General features: G+C 35.4%; 1 protein-coding gene across 1 annotated transcript in view; it reads right to left on the bottom strand.

The window, feature by feature from the left end:
- Positions 1–18,797, bottom strand: part of LOC111508559 (uncharacterized) — a 117,090-nt gene that overhangs the window by 23,451 nt on the left and 74,842 nt on the right. Inside the window, exon 2 of the mRNA XM_074182110.1 lies at positions 2,670–2,990. Coding sequence (XP_074038211.1) covers positions 2,670–2,989 — 320 coding nt within the window. The 5' untranslated portion in view covers position 2,990. The remainder of the gene's footprint in view (positions 1–2,669; positions 2,991–18,797) is intronic.

The following is an 18,797-nucleotide window of genomic DNA, read 5'->3' as shown; positions in this document are numbered from 1 at the left end:
GACACTGGATTTGAAGAAGAGGATGCATTGAATGGCCCCCGCGATCTACAGATTTATCCCCCTTAGATTACTTTTTGTGGGGCCATTTAAAAAGTAAAATATACGCCACTCAGCCAGGTTCGTTAGCAGAGTTACGTCAACGTATTATTACCAAATGTCGTCAAATAACCCCAGACATGCTCCAAAACGTCAGGCAACGTTTTGAGACGAACTTATACTCATGTATGGCAGTGAATGGAGAACACTTCGAGCATATACTATGAATCAATGTAGTTTGGAGTGATCTTAGTTAAATTTATGCACAATTTTCCAATTTTCAAGTTATGTAGATTTTTCAATTTTTGTTTTTTTTCGTGAATTGTTCACATTACTTTTCAAATGAAATGTGAATTGAAAAACGAAACAGTTTTTTTTCCTGCAATAGAGCGCCAAAATGAAAAATTAAGTAGCGAACACTCACATGTCTGAATTCCTCATGGAATTACCGTTTCAATGCTGTGTCACCCTCAGTACTTTCCCTAATCAAATTGTATGAGTGACCAAGGGGTGGGGAGAGAAGTATGACAGTTGAGGTGACGATAGGATTTGTCCCCCTTGGATTTATAATTGACGTGTTTTCACATTATGTTCACAACACATGTGTTTTGAAGAATTCGTTTTCGGTGTCAGGTTAATTCGAACCATAATTACAAATTTCGTCTGCCATTTTGGAGCCACCATCTTGATTTTTTCCATTGAAAAACAATTCATAATTTCCGACCCTGAAAACCTCTACTTATCAATTTTGAATCAAATCGGACTATAATGGCAAATCTTGTCCGCCATTGTGAAGCCGGCATCTTGTTTTTTCCCTAGAAAAACTCCATAATGCATTGTCCGAACATGCAACCGAATTTATGTCAAATTAGCTTGCGAATGAAGTATCAAGTTAGGTAGCTAAAATTGGCATGGCTGAATTCCTTATGAAATTACCTTTTCAACGATGTATCACACTTACTACTTTCCCTATTCAAATTGTTTGGGTGATAGTCACCGAGGGGTGGGGGAAGAGGTATGACAGTTGAGGTTATGATAGAAAGGTGTCCCCCTTGGATTACAAATCGACGTGTTTTTGCATTTTTTTGAGAACACATGTGTTTTGAAGATATTCGATCTGTTTCGTTTTCGGTGCCCCACCCTGTATTTTGAAATTACCAGGGTACCGATAAATCATGCAACATTAGATCCATCATACTTTTGATTGTTAGTCGCACTAGTTTTTGCTTTTCAATTGGAGTTTTGCTTTATGGAAAGCTCCAAAAGTTATTGATAATAAATACGTATCTACGTTCCAGATATTACTGGAAAAAAGGTTGCGGCGTAAGAAAATTCTAGAGTATTTTATTTCTAGATGGCTTAAATGGTACAGCAATTGATTATGGGTTATGATTCCAAGGCATGAAACTAGGAAAAATATTATTTAAATATTTTAGAAGAATACATCTAAAACAAGCACTTTTCCCAATCGCCAGATATGCCATACTTTTCTCGTCACGCGTCGAAAACATAGAGATGAAGAAAATTCTTCATCTTCCGAAGATTACCTCTTCATTGGCGTGATTTTTTTTCCAGTGAGCATTATTTTGAGGTTTGGGAATAGGAATACATCGCTGAGGTACAGATCTGGAAAATACGCTGGATGCGGAAGCAATTCAAAGCCCAATTCATGCAATTTTACCATCGTTTTCGGTGATTTGTGACCCGGGCATTGTCACTTCCTTTTTCTTCACATGAGGCGTTTTTCTGCTATTTCGTCCTTCAGGCGCTCCAATAATGATATGTAATAGGCGCTGTTGATAATTTTTTCCTTTTCAAGATAGTCGATGAATATTGAACCATGCGCATTTCAAAATACTGATACCATAACATTGCCAGCCGATTGTTGCGTCTTTGCACGCTTTGGGGTCGGTTTACCAGGTGCAGTCCACTGAGATGACTATCGTTTTAATTATGGTGGGAAATGATGGAGCTATGTTTCATCCAATGTCACATATCGACGCAAAAATTCGGGTTTTTCATTGTGGAACAGCTCCAAACTCTGCTAAGAATCATCAATTCGTTTTTGTTTATGGTCGATTGGGCACCCACTCTGTACATTCTCAAATATTCATGCCCGATATGTCCAAATATTTCTTTGATATCTTTAAGGCCTCAACTATCACGATCAACTTCACTTTGCGGTCATCCAAAATTATTTTGTGGTCTTTTTGATGTTTTCGTCGGTTATGTCTTTGGTAATGACAGTTAGAGTAATGGTTGTAAATTTATTTCTTCCTAGTCCACAGTGAAAGCACAATAGTAGAATTTTTTCTGATGGACTTGACCGTTATTTGATGTAGATCCATAGTAATTTCGCAAACGATTTGATCTTCACGAGGTTTCACGAGGTTTGTGAAGATCAAATCGTTTCCGGTGTAGTGTGTGAAACAATAGTGGACTATGTAATGTATCATATTCGAAACGAATGATGACCATTTAACCTAAAAATATGACAAATGCAATCAATCCTGACCGGGAAAACATCATTTTTCTACGAAGTTATCAAAAAGTATCCGAATCACTATCATAAAAGGTGAAATAAGTTCAAATTTCCATGAACGTGTGTTTTTCTGAAAGAAAAAAAGATTTACCATTTCAGTTGATTTCTATCGATGTTCCTCTTCCCATACAGCCTAGCCCCGGAAAATTCAGGGATCCGTTTTCCACAAAGCCTCCCGCCGAAGCAGTCTGACGATCTCTTGCCATATCCTCTGGCAGTGAAGAGGTCCATGTCTTGGAATGCCCTCTGGGAGATTTTCCTCGTAGACCTCAGAGGTTGGTGAAGAAACAGGCGTCTCGATTTTTCTGGTGACATATAACTTCTTCTATTTTCTACGGAGGATTGGGCGCTTGCCAGAATGTGCCACAAAAATATTAACGTAAAAAATAACGCAACGTGATGGAACGCCATGCTGGAAAGAAAAGGAGGAGTTAGTGCGTTGAAATATAATAATAATAATATTGTCTTTATCATTTCATAAACAATAAAACTCAACATAACTTAAATATTAGAACTAGCAAGTTCATCAACAATAATGTAGGAATGCTAAACCATCTCCAATTCAGTAAAACCACGTGCAATGAATCGCTTGAAGACATCCTTTGAGAAAGACACAAATGTCATTTGTATAGTCTTGACTGAATCAAAGCTGGACTAGATAACGTATGTACGAGAGAGAATTATGTATGTACGTGACACCTGTTGGATATAATCCAACACCCTTCGTGGTATTAATCAGGGGAGTAGTAGTGCAAATTTCAAATTTCGGATAAGCAGATTTTTTTACGAATTGTCGTTGCAACAGACAGAAGAGAAGTGTCTCTTTCGGTGACAAACAGTCGTAAGGTTCTGAGGATGGGTCTTCGTCCGAAACTTTGAAGTACACCAGGGAATTGGTAGTTTTTCATGTGGATGAAATTTTTTATCAATACTATATGCCACAATGTACGCAGTCTGTTCAAAAAATAAAGGGAGTTTACATTTTTCTCAAGAAATATTCATTTATTCATCAATTTTCATTCTGTCTCCCCCAAAGCAGTCCCCATCAGATTCAGATTTGGGTAGTATCCGAATTCTTCTGTATTCGGATACAGTATCCGTATACTTTAAATGTATTCGAAAGCTGTATTCGAATATTTTTCAAATTTTGTATTCAGTATCCGCATCCGTGGCCAAATTTGTAAGTATCCGAATACTGAATACTTTTTTCGATCTTCGGATACTTTTAAATTATTCGATGAATGAGAACCAGACCAAACAGCCCTATTTTATGCAGGCGTATCTTATCGCACAATTTTAGCACTTTGCCACCTCGAAAAATTAGTTATTAGAGTGCCTCATATATCAAAAATGTGCAGTAGATCCCACTTGGGGCTTGTTTTCTTCCGTTTATGGGGTTGGGATACCCAAATTCGAAGTTCAGCATCCTCGAAAACGGGATGCTGAACTATCACTAAAAGATACCAAATACCAATCAATCTCGTTGAATCAGAATCTATGTCGTATGTGCGTGGCCATTTCATGATTCCCATATCAATTATCCATTCCTCATAAAGAACCCTGATGAAATTAATTTCATTTGTGAAAATTTTTTTATCCATTTTTTTTGAGAACTCTGTATAATTGAAAATTTTAGTTGTTTTTCAGTTTTCCAATATTACTGTATTTATGACTCACTTACAATAGGTAATTTGTTCAATAATTACCTTAAAGTCTAACTATCTAGTCTATCTAGTCTTACTATCTTACTCCGTTTATGATGCAGTTGCGCAGATTTTGCAAGTAAAAGAGAAACTTTCAATTCTGCTACAAAGTTTATCTTTAGAACATTTCGAAGATACTGAACCATTGAATCTGGAAGGATACTGCTTAGTTATGAAACCTTTGGCTTCAACGTTAGATTTGTTACAAGGTTAAGACACTGTATCTTTTGGATACTTGTCGCCCAGTCTTATTTCTTTAATTAACAAGTATTAAAAACTCATTGCCGAAACCCAAAATCAATTGAAATATGGAGAAGGGCATTTAGCAAAAATGTGCATGAAGAGTTTAAATACTCGTTTTGATGAAATTGTAAATTTGGAATTGAAAGATCCAATTATAGCAGCAGTTCTGCTTCCCAAATTTAAACTAAAGTGGTATAACATTGTGAAAAATCCAAAAAAATCTTTGGAAGATAATAAAAAATTTATAATAAATGTTGCAAAAATACAGATGGAATATGAATCTTACAACGAATCAGATGAAAGCGGGGACCAAAATATGGACGACATTTTTGATTTCACGGATTTCCAAGATAACCAAGAAGTAGGTAGGGTACTGAGGGTACCAGTGAAAGTAGCAATGAAACTACAAAAATTCAGCTAGAATAATTAAGATATCTGGAAGACAAAAGAACTAATTTACAAGTATTACATGAATACCCAATGTTAAAAAAAGTGTCACTTAAGTATAATATATGCTCACCTTCATCAGCACCAGTAGACAGGCTTTTCTTTTGCAACTATGATTGATACGCCAAAGAGAAAAACATTAAGTGATGAACACTTTGAGGTATTGGTACTGACGAAGACAAATTCAAACTCAAAGATTCTATTATAGATATAAATGTCACAAGTTCGTGTAAAAATGGGATACAGTACTCAAAAACACACCGTATGCCACTGTCACCAGTGGCATACGGTGATTTAGATAGATAGATAGCACTTTATTTCCAACAGGTGTACACCCAATAACAGGAAATGTTAAAAAAATATACTAAAAAAATAACATTCAATTCAATTAAATTCACATATTACACATCAAATTGGCAAATTACAAATGATATTAATAATATGAATGAAATAATATAATTAGATTCAATTGACATATTATAAATGAATAAGCCTTCACAAGGTTGACATAAAACAAATGAAAGTTATAGAAAAAAAACTATAAGTGAAAGGTTCTATGTAAGATACAGTCCTTGATAAAGTTCAAAGACATTAATGTCACACATGTTACATACTAAATAAAGTTAGGTATAACACATTAAATTTACTGGTGCTTTGAGATTCACATTTGTTCTAGTACTCTGACAATGACATTTTTTCTCGTATCTTGAGTTGAGGCGTGGTACATAAAAATTTATTTTTTGTAGGAGCGGAGTACAGGAGATGTTATTATTTATTTAATTATAGAGGAATGTGACGGTATTGAGAAGTCTACGTGTATTCAGTGATATAATATTAAATTGATTCAAAAGGATGGAATAGTCAATTCCCCTTTGGGGGTAAATACCTGTAGTGCGAAAAGACAAGAATTTCAAAAACTTTCTTTGTACAGCTTCAATTTGCTGTATGTGAGAATTATATGCCATATATGGCGATATATATATATATATATATATATATATATATATATATATATATATTTTGATTGATGCAACTAATTTTCCTTTATTTTGAGTATTTCAATATTAAATTCTACAAAAAGGATTTGAAGCTTTATATCTTCTATAAATTATCTGCAAGCACTTTCGACAGTTGGTAGTACTGTCATCTTCTATGCACCCTTCAAACTGAACTGGTCATCCGGTCATCCGGTGAACTAGTCATGAGCACGAAAAGGCATACATAAATCCAACAGTATATAAATCAAACCTTGCAACACGCCATACAAAACAAACATAATTTCCCCCCACCAGAGAACATAAAACTCATAAAACAAGTCAACAAGAGAAACCGCATGGACATTTGGGAAAACTTGAACATCCAGAAATTCAACAGTCATAAATCACTCATCGAAGAACAAGTACAGATCAAAACACAACACAACCTAGAGGAGATCTAACACGAAGAAGAGTACCTGATGCAGAACAAATACAGGCAAATTTACCTAAAGTACCTGAAATACCTGAGTTAAGACGCTCTGACCGTATAAAGAGACAGACAACAGGATGACCAGTTCAGTTTGAAGGGTGCCTAGAAGATGACAGTACTACCAACTGTCAAAAGCGCTCGCAGATTATTAATAGAAGATATAAAGCTTCAAATCCTTTTTGTAGAATTTAATATTGAAATATATTGTATATATATAGATATATATATATACATATATATATATATATATATATATATATATATATATATATATATATATATATATATCTTCTTTAAAAGAAGAAACATTTCATGGAGAATCGTCAAATCACTATTAGAGAAGTTGCTGAGAATGTCGGCATATCGGTTGGCTCATGCCATGCAATTTTTTTGGAAATGTTGGACATGAAGCGTGTGGCAGCAAAGTTCGTTCCTAAGTTGCCGAATTTTGACTAAAAAAACCGTCGCATTAGCATCGCTCAAGAATTGTTGACTAACGTCAACGGCTAAATTTGTTTGAAATAGTCATAACTGATGACGAATCATGACTATATAGTTATGGCCTCGAAAGTAAAGTCCAATGGACGAGTCCACGGTAATCATGCCTTAGCCACCGTATTCCCCAGATTTGACCCCCCTGCTACTTTTCCCTGTTCTTCAGACTGAAAGGACCCATAAAAGGACGTTATTTTGCTACAATTGAAAAAATATTTCTGAAATATCCAGAATTTCTGTTTGTGAAACCTAGAATCCATAATAACACGTCTTCAGAATTAGAATGTTTCTAGTTGTCAATTTTTAGTTGTACAACAGAACTGAACGTGAATAATATTTGCTAACATTTTATAAAATTGAGAGGTACCTCCTAAATCTTGAGATGTACATTTTAAACATCATTGAGGTCAGTAAGGTCGACGAAATCTTCCCTTGCCACGAAGACGCCATCTATTGGATCGACAGAGAACTCCTTTTTTTAAGGACAAAACACAAGCACTACAGGAAAATCTTTAAGGCGCTCTCAGAGAGGTGCCTGCGCGAGAGTAGCGATTCACATTGGATTTGAGTCGCTGTTTATCACACATAAACGCCGTTCTTCAAAGGAAAGACTTTTTAAACAGTGAAGTTCGAGGTGTACTGAGTTGAAGCTCAAAACGGTGAGCAGCCACAGTTCGTCGCCTATTTCTGATATGTACCGCTCTTGGTGGAATCAAATGTGCCAAGGCACTTGAACACTTTCCGGGAAATTATCTATAGAAGAGAGACAAATCTTCGACTTTTCTTTGATGCTCCAATTTATCAAGGTTGCACGTGAAGTTATCGTCTCCAATCAGGCGGATGACTCTTTTCTGGATGTAATTCAGCAACTTCAGGGTATCTTTGGGGCAGAGCTTCATACATCAGAACAATACTCGAAAAAAAATCTGATCTGAGCTTTATGAAGCATCAAAAGCTGTTGAGTCCAGTGGTTCAGAACAGTGCTCCAAGCTTTTGAGATGCAGCCTTTGCAATTCTAGCGACATGATTGTGCCAAGACATATTGGTGTCCATTTCGCGGGAATCAAAGATAAATGAGGCATCAAGGGGTCAGTTGCATGGCCAAGCTTCAACATCGACTGCCGACAAGATTCGTCCTCTATCCATCACTTCAGCTGTCACTGCAACGCAATTAGTTGAAAACCAGAGCCGAAACATAACACATATATAATTCGACACCAGACAGGCTGTTTCGACCCGCCTTAGGTATCAGCAGTCGAGCGTTGCTGGACTCAACTGTCCTTAAAGGACAACCCTGAAAAAGTAAAGTCGAAAACATCCTCCTTCACAAAGACGCCATGTGTGGGATTGATAGAGATCTCAATTCTCAGATATCAAAGTTGTTAACATAATTGCGTTGTCTTTGGGCACTGGTTCTAGTTGCCTAGCAGTGAACTCTGCAGTAAAAGACAGAGGACATATGTCGTCGACATTTGATGTCATAGCTTGGCTTTGTGTGTGATCGCCTTGAAAAGTTCTCGTTTATCATTGACATCCGAGAAATCAGTTCTCGAAACCAGAAAAGAAATTTCTGGCAAAAACATAACAATCTACACTGATAGTAGACAAGCCCTATTAGCCCTGAACAGACAACGTGCTACCTCAGGGCTAGTACTATAGGGCCACCAAGATTTAGCCAAAGCCTCGGTAGATAATGACATTATCCTGAGGTGGGTTAAAGGGCACGACAGGAGTAACGGTAATCGCATTGGCGACTCTTTAGCCAAGGAAGCGGCTGGACTAAGAATTTTAGGATCCAGTGACACCTATGTCCTGATGACTTTGACAATTACAGAACTAGCCAAACGTCACACCCATGCTCAATCCCTGAAGAGCTGGGATGAAATCAAAGGATGCAATCTTGCCTGGGTTACCCTGGGCGACCCTGGAAAGCTGACGCCGAAGAAATATCTGGCGATGACCAGGAAAAATCTACGCCTCACAGTAGGATTTCTGACTGGCCAATGTCAACTAAAGAAAAACCTCCTTAATATGAGGCTAGTGGACACACCTCTATGCAGGGAGATGAAACTGTCAGGTCCGGAGTTATCGTCAATAAGAGAGTGTGTGTTCGGCGAGTCTTGGCCTACACCTGCCTATATAAAGAAAATGTCTCCCAGTGACCTGTCCACCTTCCTGGAAAGGACAGGATGGACGATGACCTAGGAGGACAACTCCTCGGGAGGATGTACAATGGGTCACATGTGGGCCTACACTCACCCACACTACTCTACAGATACAGATACAGAATTAGTTCTCGATCCTCTAGATATCGTTTTCCTAATGGCAGATGTCCCTTTATTTACTCAGATTTGTCCTTTAAGGATAGTCAAGTCCAGTAATGTAATCGTTGTTCAGACGACCATCACTGATGAGACCTATGGCGGTTCGAAACTGCGGTGTCTGGTGTTGAATCAATAATGCTTTGTGTTCGGGCTCTGGTTTTCGAAATAATTAAAGTCCTTCAAAAATACAGTAAAATACTGATACTGAAAATATTTTTATCACTCAAACAGATACTTGAAAGAAATGGTCCCAAATGTGGCACACCCGAAGTGGCACTTCTTATAGGTCTCCTCATAGTTGTGCCAATATCTCCGTTTGTTTTGAAGTTAGTGGGTGAGGAGTCCTATAGGGGTCCTAGAGGAGTTACATTGAAAGTCTAAGTTACTGAGCGTCACTAATAATAGACTTTTTCAAACGTTTTCGAAAAGTCGCACAATTCAGCCCTAGTCTAGATCAACATGTTGATTTTTTTTAAAAACACTCATTATTTGATTTCTATTTCTGATGGGATATCCATGAAAAATATAATTGAAACATACAATTTTGAATCAACAAAAATGGCATACTACTCTAAATAGAAATTAAGTAGATTTCGACCCTCTGACATTCCATAACATAAAATTAAATAAAATCATTGCTCATTAACCAGCTTAATGAATACGGTTGTTGACCAAAATCCACGTGTTCAATACATTTTTAAATATTCGTAAACAAATTATTAAATCCACATTATGTTATATCAGGTATTCAATTTGTGAATGAGATTTAGAGAGTCAAAACGATGAACTACATTCAATTCTCTCAATGGAATTACTTGTAAAAGGATTACGTCATTACGGAAATTAAACGTCGACCGGTGAATTTGATTTATTTTTGTTTAAATAATAAAATCCGGTGCAGTGTATAGTGAATGACGTAAATTACCTTCTCGAACGAGTTGTTACGCCTATGAGTTTTTATGAAAGAATCAGTAATTGAGAGTTTTCAATAGAGATGAATTGAATTGTTGTGAAAGTTGTGCCTATTCTAAAACGGTGAATTGAATTAGACAAACCACAAACACTACAGGAAAATTCTTAAGTCGATCTGAGAGTGGTGCCTGTGCACACTGGACTTGAGTCGCTGCGCTGGGGATTGAATCTATATGGAAAAATATTTTCAGGATGTTTATTTCAAATAAACGCAGTTCTCCAAATGAAAGAGTTCTTCAACAGTGAAGTTCGAAGTGTACTGATTTGAACATCAAAACGATAAGCAGCCACAGTTCGTCGCGTATTTTTGATATTGTTACGTGTTTCCCCGTAGGTTGACCAATAATTGACTACACTGCATAAATAATTAAAGTTAACTTTATTTTATCAGTTCGGACTTCCATTGTCTAATATAATTCAAATTGATTTGAAATCCCTAAAAAAAAGAAGATTAATCGAAAATAACGATTTTATTAAAACAAAAAACTGAAATTACACGGAAATAACATACAAGCTACAACCAGAAAAATAAAAAATTGAAATAATAATAAAAGCTGAAAATTGAAAAATATTATTAACGAAAATGAAAAATAAAAATTAAAATTAAAAGATGATAACTGGGTTATCAGTTATCAACCGAAGACGATTGTGGATATTAACAATCGAAACGTCGTGACGTAACTTGGTTTGGAATCTTTTAATTTTTATTTTTCATTTTTGTTAATAATATTTTTTAATTTTCAGCTTTTATTAATATTTGAATTTTTAATTTTTCTGGTTATAGCTTGTATGTTATTTCCGTGTAATTTCAGTTTTTTGTTTTAATAAAATTGTTATTTTTGGTTAATCTTTTCATTTTTTTCAGGGATTTCGAATCAATTTATATTATATTAGACAATGGAAGTCTGAACTGATGAAATACACTACGAAACATTGTCAACCACCTTCAAACCAAAGTTAACTTTATTTCACTTTAAATACAATAAAAACTTCAACCAAAACTTCAACTATTATTTGAATGTCTATCGCCTCACTAGATCGCTTTGCGTACCGCACTGTAACTTCCACTTGACTGTCGATATGCTCGTGGCTGGCGTTTATATATGGTAATCGAATGCGGTAGAAAATTTCGCCGGAATTCCTTTGAAATCGGTAGCATTATTCTCGCTGCATCTAGAGCGGCAGCGAACATCGTGAATTCGCGCGCTCCTAGCTACGTCACAATTGTCACAATTGCCGGTGTTATTTTCTTAAGGGCATGATTTACAACAATATATACCGCTCTTGGTGGAATCAAATGTGCCAAGTCCCTTGAACACCTCCCGTGAAAGTATCTATAGAAGAAAGACAAACCTCCAACCTTTCTTCGATGTTCCAGGCTATCAAGGTTGTAAGTGATGTTCGCGTCTCTAATCAGGCAAATGGCTTTTTGCTGGATGGAATCCAGCAGCTTCAGGGTATGCTTTGGGGCGAAGCTCCATACATGATAACAATACTTCAAAGAAGTTCTGATCTGAGCTTTATAAAGCATCAAAAAGTGCTGAGGTGTGTACAGTTTTCTGGTTCGGAACAGTGTTGAATGTCAATGGATATAATATAGTTTGTAATGCAATTTTCTTCAAATTGAGGTTTTGGTTTTGGCTTTCTACTCCTTCCAAAGAAATATTTTTATCATCTAGAATAGTAACCCTCCGAATTTTTCAAGATTTTTTATCGAATTTTCTGGAGAATATATTCAAGTATCACTTTATTATGAGATTTTCCACTGGAGAGTTACGGAACAGCAACACGTGTTTCGCTAAACAATACCTTTCTCAGGCGTGTCCATACTGACTGAAGTCTACCTAATTAGTGCTTTTTACAATACAAATTTGGATCATACGATCTTCTACCTAACTAATCACTGATAATTTTATCAGAGTTCAGGAATAAACTATTTACAAATTTTCAAAAATTATGAAAGAAACTACCTACTAACTTGTAAGGTATCAATATTCGTATACATAGAAGTGCGTTAAAAGTAAATGTTAAGCAAGAGCACAAACATGGATTTTTTGGTCAAATATTAATAATTATATAAGTGATTGTTATGTTTGTTTTATATGTCGAAACAACAATCCTAGATTAACAATGTTACCTCACGATGTACCTAAAAGACCGTGGCAAAAGGTGGCGGCTGATATTTGCGAATATAATGGAAAATATTGTTCAGCCCATATGGAAACTTTTCGAAATTAATAGATTTGAAATCCTTAAGATGCAAAACGGCACAAGAAGTATCTCGAGTTATTAAAAAAATTATTCGCGATTCCTGGCTTTCCTGATATGTTTGTTGCTGATAATCCACCTTTTATTTCAAACAGTTTTTAGAAGAATTCAGCATATCCTAATAATCCTAGAAGTAATGGTATGGCTGGATAATGTGTAAATATTTGTAAAAATATGTTAAAAAAATATCGTTATGAAAAATTTTATGTAGATTTTCATTTTTTAAAATAAACCCTTCAATTCCCGATATTGGTCTATCACCAACTCGAATGTTTTTTACTACACGTTTGAAGGATACTCCTCCTATTGCAGTTTCTTTATTGAAATCTCAGCTGAACTGTGATAAGAAATCACAGCAAACTTTCGAAGAAAGTCAGTTAATCCAGAAGAAATATTATGATAGACATACCAAAAACGGGAAGATTGGAAATAATGTATTATTTAGATTAACTGAAAATTAGGAGAATGGTTAAATACTGCAACATCGTCATGTACCTAAAGTCTATCCAAATCCAAGATAGAGTAAAACAAAACAAAACCGAAGCGTGATGTTCACGTGATCGCCCAGTGTCAGATGGAAAGGGCAGCGTTCATTGGTAAATTCGCCTTCTTGGTACGAGTTCGGTACCAGCACAGGGTTGTGATCAGTCGTTTGCGTGTTTGTGTGGCGTGCGTTATAGTATATTGTTTAAAATTGTTTTCCAAGATGTCCAGTAAAGACACTGCTGATGACACTGTGAGCTATCCTCTGAGTCCAGCCAGGAAACGATCCAAAAAAAGACATTTGAGTGTTGAGATGAAAGAAGTGATTTTAAATGTGTTCAAGAAAGAGATGGAAGAAATTGAGACATCGACTGTCGACGAAGTCGTATCGAAAGTTTCCGATAAAATTGGAGTGTGTTGCGCTTCGATTTACAATGTTTGTATGCTGATAAACATGCAATCAGGAGGAAACTGCATGAGTACTTTTTCAGAAATGAAATACCCACGATAGACAAAGTACTCACAGAAATAAATGAAGATTATTGTCAAGTTTTAAGCGGTCAACATTCCATAAAGTATTGAAACATTTGAATTTTGTATGGAAAAAACGAGGGCGCAATAGTTTATTATTGGATAGAAAGGAAATTGTGTTATGGAGGAGAGAGTATTTGACCAAAATCAAATATCATAGGAAACAACAGAGAACAATTCATTATATGGATGAAACCTGGGTTAATGCTGGTCATACTACCCCTAAAGTATGGGTCGATGAAACTGTGACCTCAGGTCCATTTAGTCCATTTAGAAAGGCCCTCAGGAGGGCCAATGAGTTCATCACTCATTGCATTGGCAGCTGCTTTTTTTCATGTGCCACACATGACCAAGCTCGCGAAACTGCTTCTCTATTTTGCTCATTGTTCCTTGAGATATGGGCGGTAAATTAGGAAATTTTTCATGAAATGGGCGAGCTACTTCCTGTTGTGTGCGGGTTTCATCTCCGTAACCAATTATTTGTAAAACTGTTATTTTATGCATGTCCATTAATCTAACCACATGTCAAACTTGAAGTTAATGAAATCCAAACTCAAATTAAAATACTGACAACTGATGTTGTAACATATAAAACAACTTGACAAGGCGTTTTAAAGTAACGTTGCCACTGAAATTATTTACAGTTTTTTAAAGGATAACATCTAAAACAAGTATTGCTATGGATTTTGCTTACTTTTTATTATCAATACCTCAACATGAAATAAGTTTTGAGTACATTGCAATAAGTTTTGAGTGTATTTTATTGAATTTCGGAAACCACATGATTTTAATTTATTTTATCTTAATTGTTGCAATAAACTTGAAAGCGGGAACATTTTTGAATAAAGAATGAAAAGACCTTTCAAACGATTCATCACAAGCCTATATTTCCCATTTAAAAAATTGGGGGTTGTACGTGTCATTCGACGGGGATTGAAGGTAGGGGTAGCATTTTTCGGTTGAAATATGTCAAATTATAATTTAAATTTGACGTGTTCTGTTATTGTGTACCGTAATCGTAACAATGAATTTATTCCATTTGGCTTTTACACACTGTATACAAGTGAAGCATAAGTTTATTTTTGATGACACTGTATTTCACATCATTTCCAACAATCCCTATTACGTGGCTTACTTCGAACCACAGCATATTTAAATTATGACTTTCTTCTTCACGACATTCTATATTCTCAACGCATTTTTTTGAGAAGAGCAGATCTGTTCTGAATTCTTCTTAAGAAAACAATCAGAAAAATAATTCTCCTACATAGATTTTTTTAAATAAATCCCAATCCCTCTGTTTGCCGCATTATTCAACGTTTACCTTAGAAATATTTCATATTTCAACTTTTTCAATTCACATAAGTGAATCAATTTCCAGAAAGCATGCATTATTTATAAGTAAATTCGTTCGAAATAACAATTTTCATTTTTGCTGTGCATTCATTCAGAAAACGGACAGCAGATATCAAATATGGTGTTCATCTCTGGAGGATACGTATGAAACATTTGTATGTGTATTTCTCCATACACACGAATTTATTTCAATTTATTGCTGTAAACCAGTGCCGGCTGCTGCTCACGCAATTTTCGGTACATTTCGTCGACTTTCTCACAAAAAATCTGCTGCGATAGTTTGACCCGATTTTTTGCCTTTGGAAAGTGCCTAGGTGGCTCGTTGGTGTCCAACCACTGTCCTGAACGTCTCCTGTTGTCGTGAAGAATCCACTTTTCATCAAACGTAACGATCCGATTAAAAAAAGGATCATTTTGGTTGCGCAAAATCAAATAATAACAAGCATCGAAACGTTACAATTTCTGTCAATCGTTCAAACCTTCCCAATACGTTTTGAACTATCAAAAACCGCACGAGTGCCAAAGCCCAGTTCTTCCGCCATCACACGCATCGTTTGTGAGGAGCCAGTCTCCACCAGGGTCTGCCCTAGGTGGACCACTTCGGGGCTCATCTTTGAATCTGAAATCTTCGACAGTGCTTTGGTTCAATTTGAATTCGTAGAGATAACATCTGGGCTGAAAAGACCCTGATCTAAGAAAGATAATGCGTTTTTCTGTTCAAAATTGGCCTGATTCATCAGCATGATCTCCATCAAGAGCCACACAATCATTCCACCGCCGCTGTAAAATACCACTTTTGTAGAACGATTTATCTTTTGCCTCAAAATTAGCCTCAATTTCAGCAATAACCCCTTCATTCGAGCGAAATTTCTTATCGGTGAGCATTTTTTGAAGTCTGCAAACAGCCAGTAGTCACTGGGAGCCAAATCTGGCGAATACGGTGGATGTTGGAACAATTCGAAGCCCATTTCATGCAATTTTGCCAACTTTTTCATTTATTTGTGACACTGTGAATTGTCTTGATAAAGCAGCACTTCCTTTTTCTTCCGCAAAGTAGGCGTTCAAACGACAATGACGCACCCGATTGTAATGATTTCCCGATTGTTGTGGTTTCAGGCGCTTAGGAAGAGGTTCATCAGTTGTTCTCCAATCAGATGACGATCTTTTTGATTCCGGAGTGAGGTGATGGATCCATACTTTATCCACTGTCACATATAGGCGTGAAAATGTCGGTATTTTATGTTTATACATCGCCAAAAACTGCTCAGAATCATCAAGACGTTCTTGTTTTTGGTCAGCAGTAAGCTCACATGACACCCACTTTGAACAGGATTTTCTCATAGTCAAATTTTCATGCAATATAAAGCCAACACGTTCTTTTGATATCTTTATAAAGTCGGCTAACTCATGCAACTTTACTTTTCGATCATTCTGAACGATTTTGTATTTTTTTTTTAAGTTTTCTGGTGTTACTGCCTTATTTGGACGTCCACTGCGTTCCACATTATCGATGTCTCTACGACAACGTTTGAAGTTAACAAACCAACGTTTAATTGTTGTTTCTGATGGAGCTAAGTCCTTATAACACTTTCCAAGCAATTGCTTTGCTTGAACGGTATTTTTACACGCTTTATATTAGCTTCATCTGTATGTATGTATGTATGTTCGTATGTATGTATGTTTGTATGTATGTTTGTTTGTTTGTAACTCTCAAGCTCGGGATCTGAATTGACATAATTATCGACATTATTGCTTGACCTGTTCGCGGACAGATGGCGCTGTACGAAACCTCCTTGATATTTCTTGATCTATTCGCGGGCAGATGGCGCTGTACGTAACCTTGATATATCGACATCATTTTTATCAACACGCTTTTATTAGCTTCACCTGTATGTATGTATGTATGTTTTTTGTTTGTATGTAACTCTCAAGCTCGGGATCTGAATTGACAGAATTATCGACATTATTGCTTGATATATTCGCGGGCAGATGGCGCTGTACGTAATTATCGACATTATTGCTTGATCTATTCGTGGGCAGATGTCGCTCTTCGTACCCTCCTTGATAGGTTGTTCAAAAGAAAATCGAAATAAAAAATGGATTTCGAAAATTATTAGTGTTAGCGAAATTTTGTACTTCGGATGAAATATTTAGATATTTAAATATTTTCAGTTACCCGTGATATAGTACAGAAAGAAGTTTTGAACGAAACGAAACATATTTTCAAAGCTAATTCGATTATTTGAAAACAAACCAGTATATGGATTTCAACAATAAAAACGTTATCGTAAATTGTACACCTAAAAAATTCAGTTACTCAGATATTTAAAAAAATCGAAAAATTAGAATTAATGTGCTTGACAATAAATTATCAAATCAAGAGATTGATTTGAAAAATAAAATTATTCACTGAAAAAATATAAGTCCATTAATATTTTGAATTAAACTTCAAATCAAAACATCAAGACTGAATTGTTTTTGAAATTATTACTACAAATTTTCTCTTTTCTTCGAAACAAATTTTACAACTGTCCGCCCTCTGTTGGAGACTTACTATAACTAGCTGCATCTCAGTATTACTATAGAATTTGAGACCTCAAACTTTAATATATTGTTTGAGAGGAATTTTATATTCGTGCGCCGTCTGTTAAAGATTCATAATATCAGTGACTAGAACTTTGACAATAAATCGGGCCAAAAAGTGAAAAATAAATATAGTTTAAAAAAACTAAAAAACACGCTTTTATAGCATATGAAACTAAAAAGTAAAACTTAAATGAAGTTTTATAAAACTAAAAAACACGCATTTAAAGAACATCGAATTGAAAAGTTGGAAATATCATAATTTTTTTAATAAGCTTAAAACAATAACGAACAAAAAATACTAGTATTATTGTGAAAAAAGCGTGGGCGCTTTATGCCATATTTTTTGTATATCAAGCGCTTGTCGCTTTTTTCACAATAATATCAGTATTTTTAGTTCGTTATTGTTTTAAGCTTATTTAAAAAAAATATTATTAACTTTTTAGTTCGATGTTCTTTAAAAGCGTGTTTTTTCAGTTTTTTTAAAACTATATTTAATTTTTACTTTTCAGTTTCATATACTATGGAAGCGTGTTTTTTAGTTTCCTCAAACTATATTCATTTCCCATCAAGAAGCAGTGTTAAATTGAAACACGAAATTGTTTTTGATTTATTGTTTTGAAAATAACAAAAGTACTGTCACTCTTAGCATAATAACTCACAAACTCATGAGTAGAATATCATGAAATTTCAACAGCTTTCGTCTGAAGGATAGCACTGACTGAAAAAGCAGTGAACGCAATAAAACTAGAGCCATCTATATTTTATTCCCGAGACTTTTCTGCCCATGTAATAAATTGGCTGAAAATCGCTTATCGACATCATCTCAGCTGTAAACAGGCAAAAAATTAAAATTTCAAGGAAAATGTACAATTTATAAAGTACAAAATTCTCTATCGATCAGTATACATCACGACACAGTAGAACGAATATTCATTTTTGAAGCAACTTAATAATTTTCCAAATTTTATTGCAATTTGTTCAAATGATATCGTTGCAGATCTATCTTTCTATTCTCAACATACCTAATTCTCAACAGATATAATTTTTCTACTCAAGAGATTCATCTTCGGCAGAATTATTCCTCATATGTAATGATTTACGAGTCCTTCGGCGTACCTGTAAACTCTGGAATATTGATCAAAGCGGGATTGTTTCAGATCTTTAATATGTGTTGACAGCACTTAACGGCAATCCATAAAGATATCAGGATTCGATTTTAACGTAATACAAACTGGAGTTGGACTTAAGCGACCTCTAATGTGTTGATGGCGTTTTAACTGGCAAGGTGTTCTAGCTGCAATATTCGAAAGCGTTGATAGATTTCAATAACATTTTATAAAATGT

The sequence above is a fragment of the Leptinotarsa decemlineata genome, unplaced genomic scaffold (genome assembly GCF_025532065.1).
Source record: "Leptinotarsa decemlineata unplaced genomic scaffold, Ldec_3_MD MMD2_tig00026328_RagTag_RagTag, whole genome shotgun sequence".
Classification (NCBI taxonomy): Eukaryota; Metazoa; Arthropoda; class Insecta; order Coleoptera; family Chrysomelidae; genus Leptinotarsa; species Leptinotarsa decemlineata.
The sequence above is the reverse complement of the archived record's forward strand: the minus strand, read 5'-3'. Positions and strand labels throughout refer to the sequence as shown.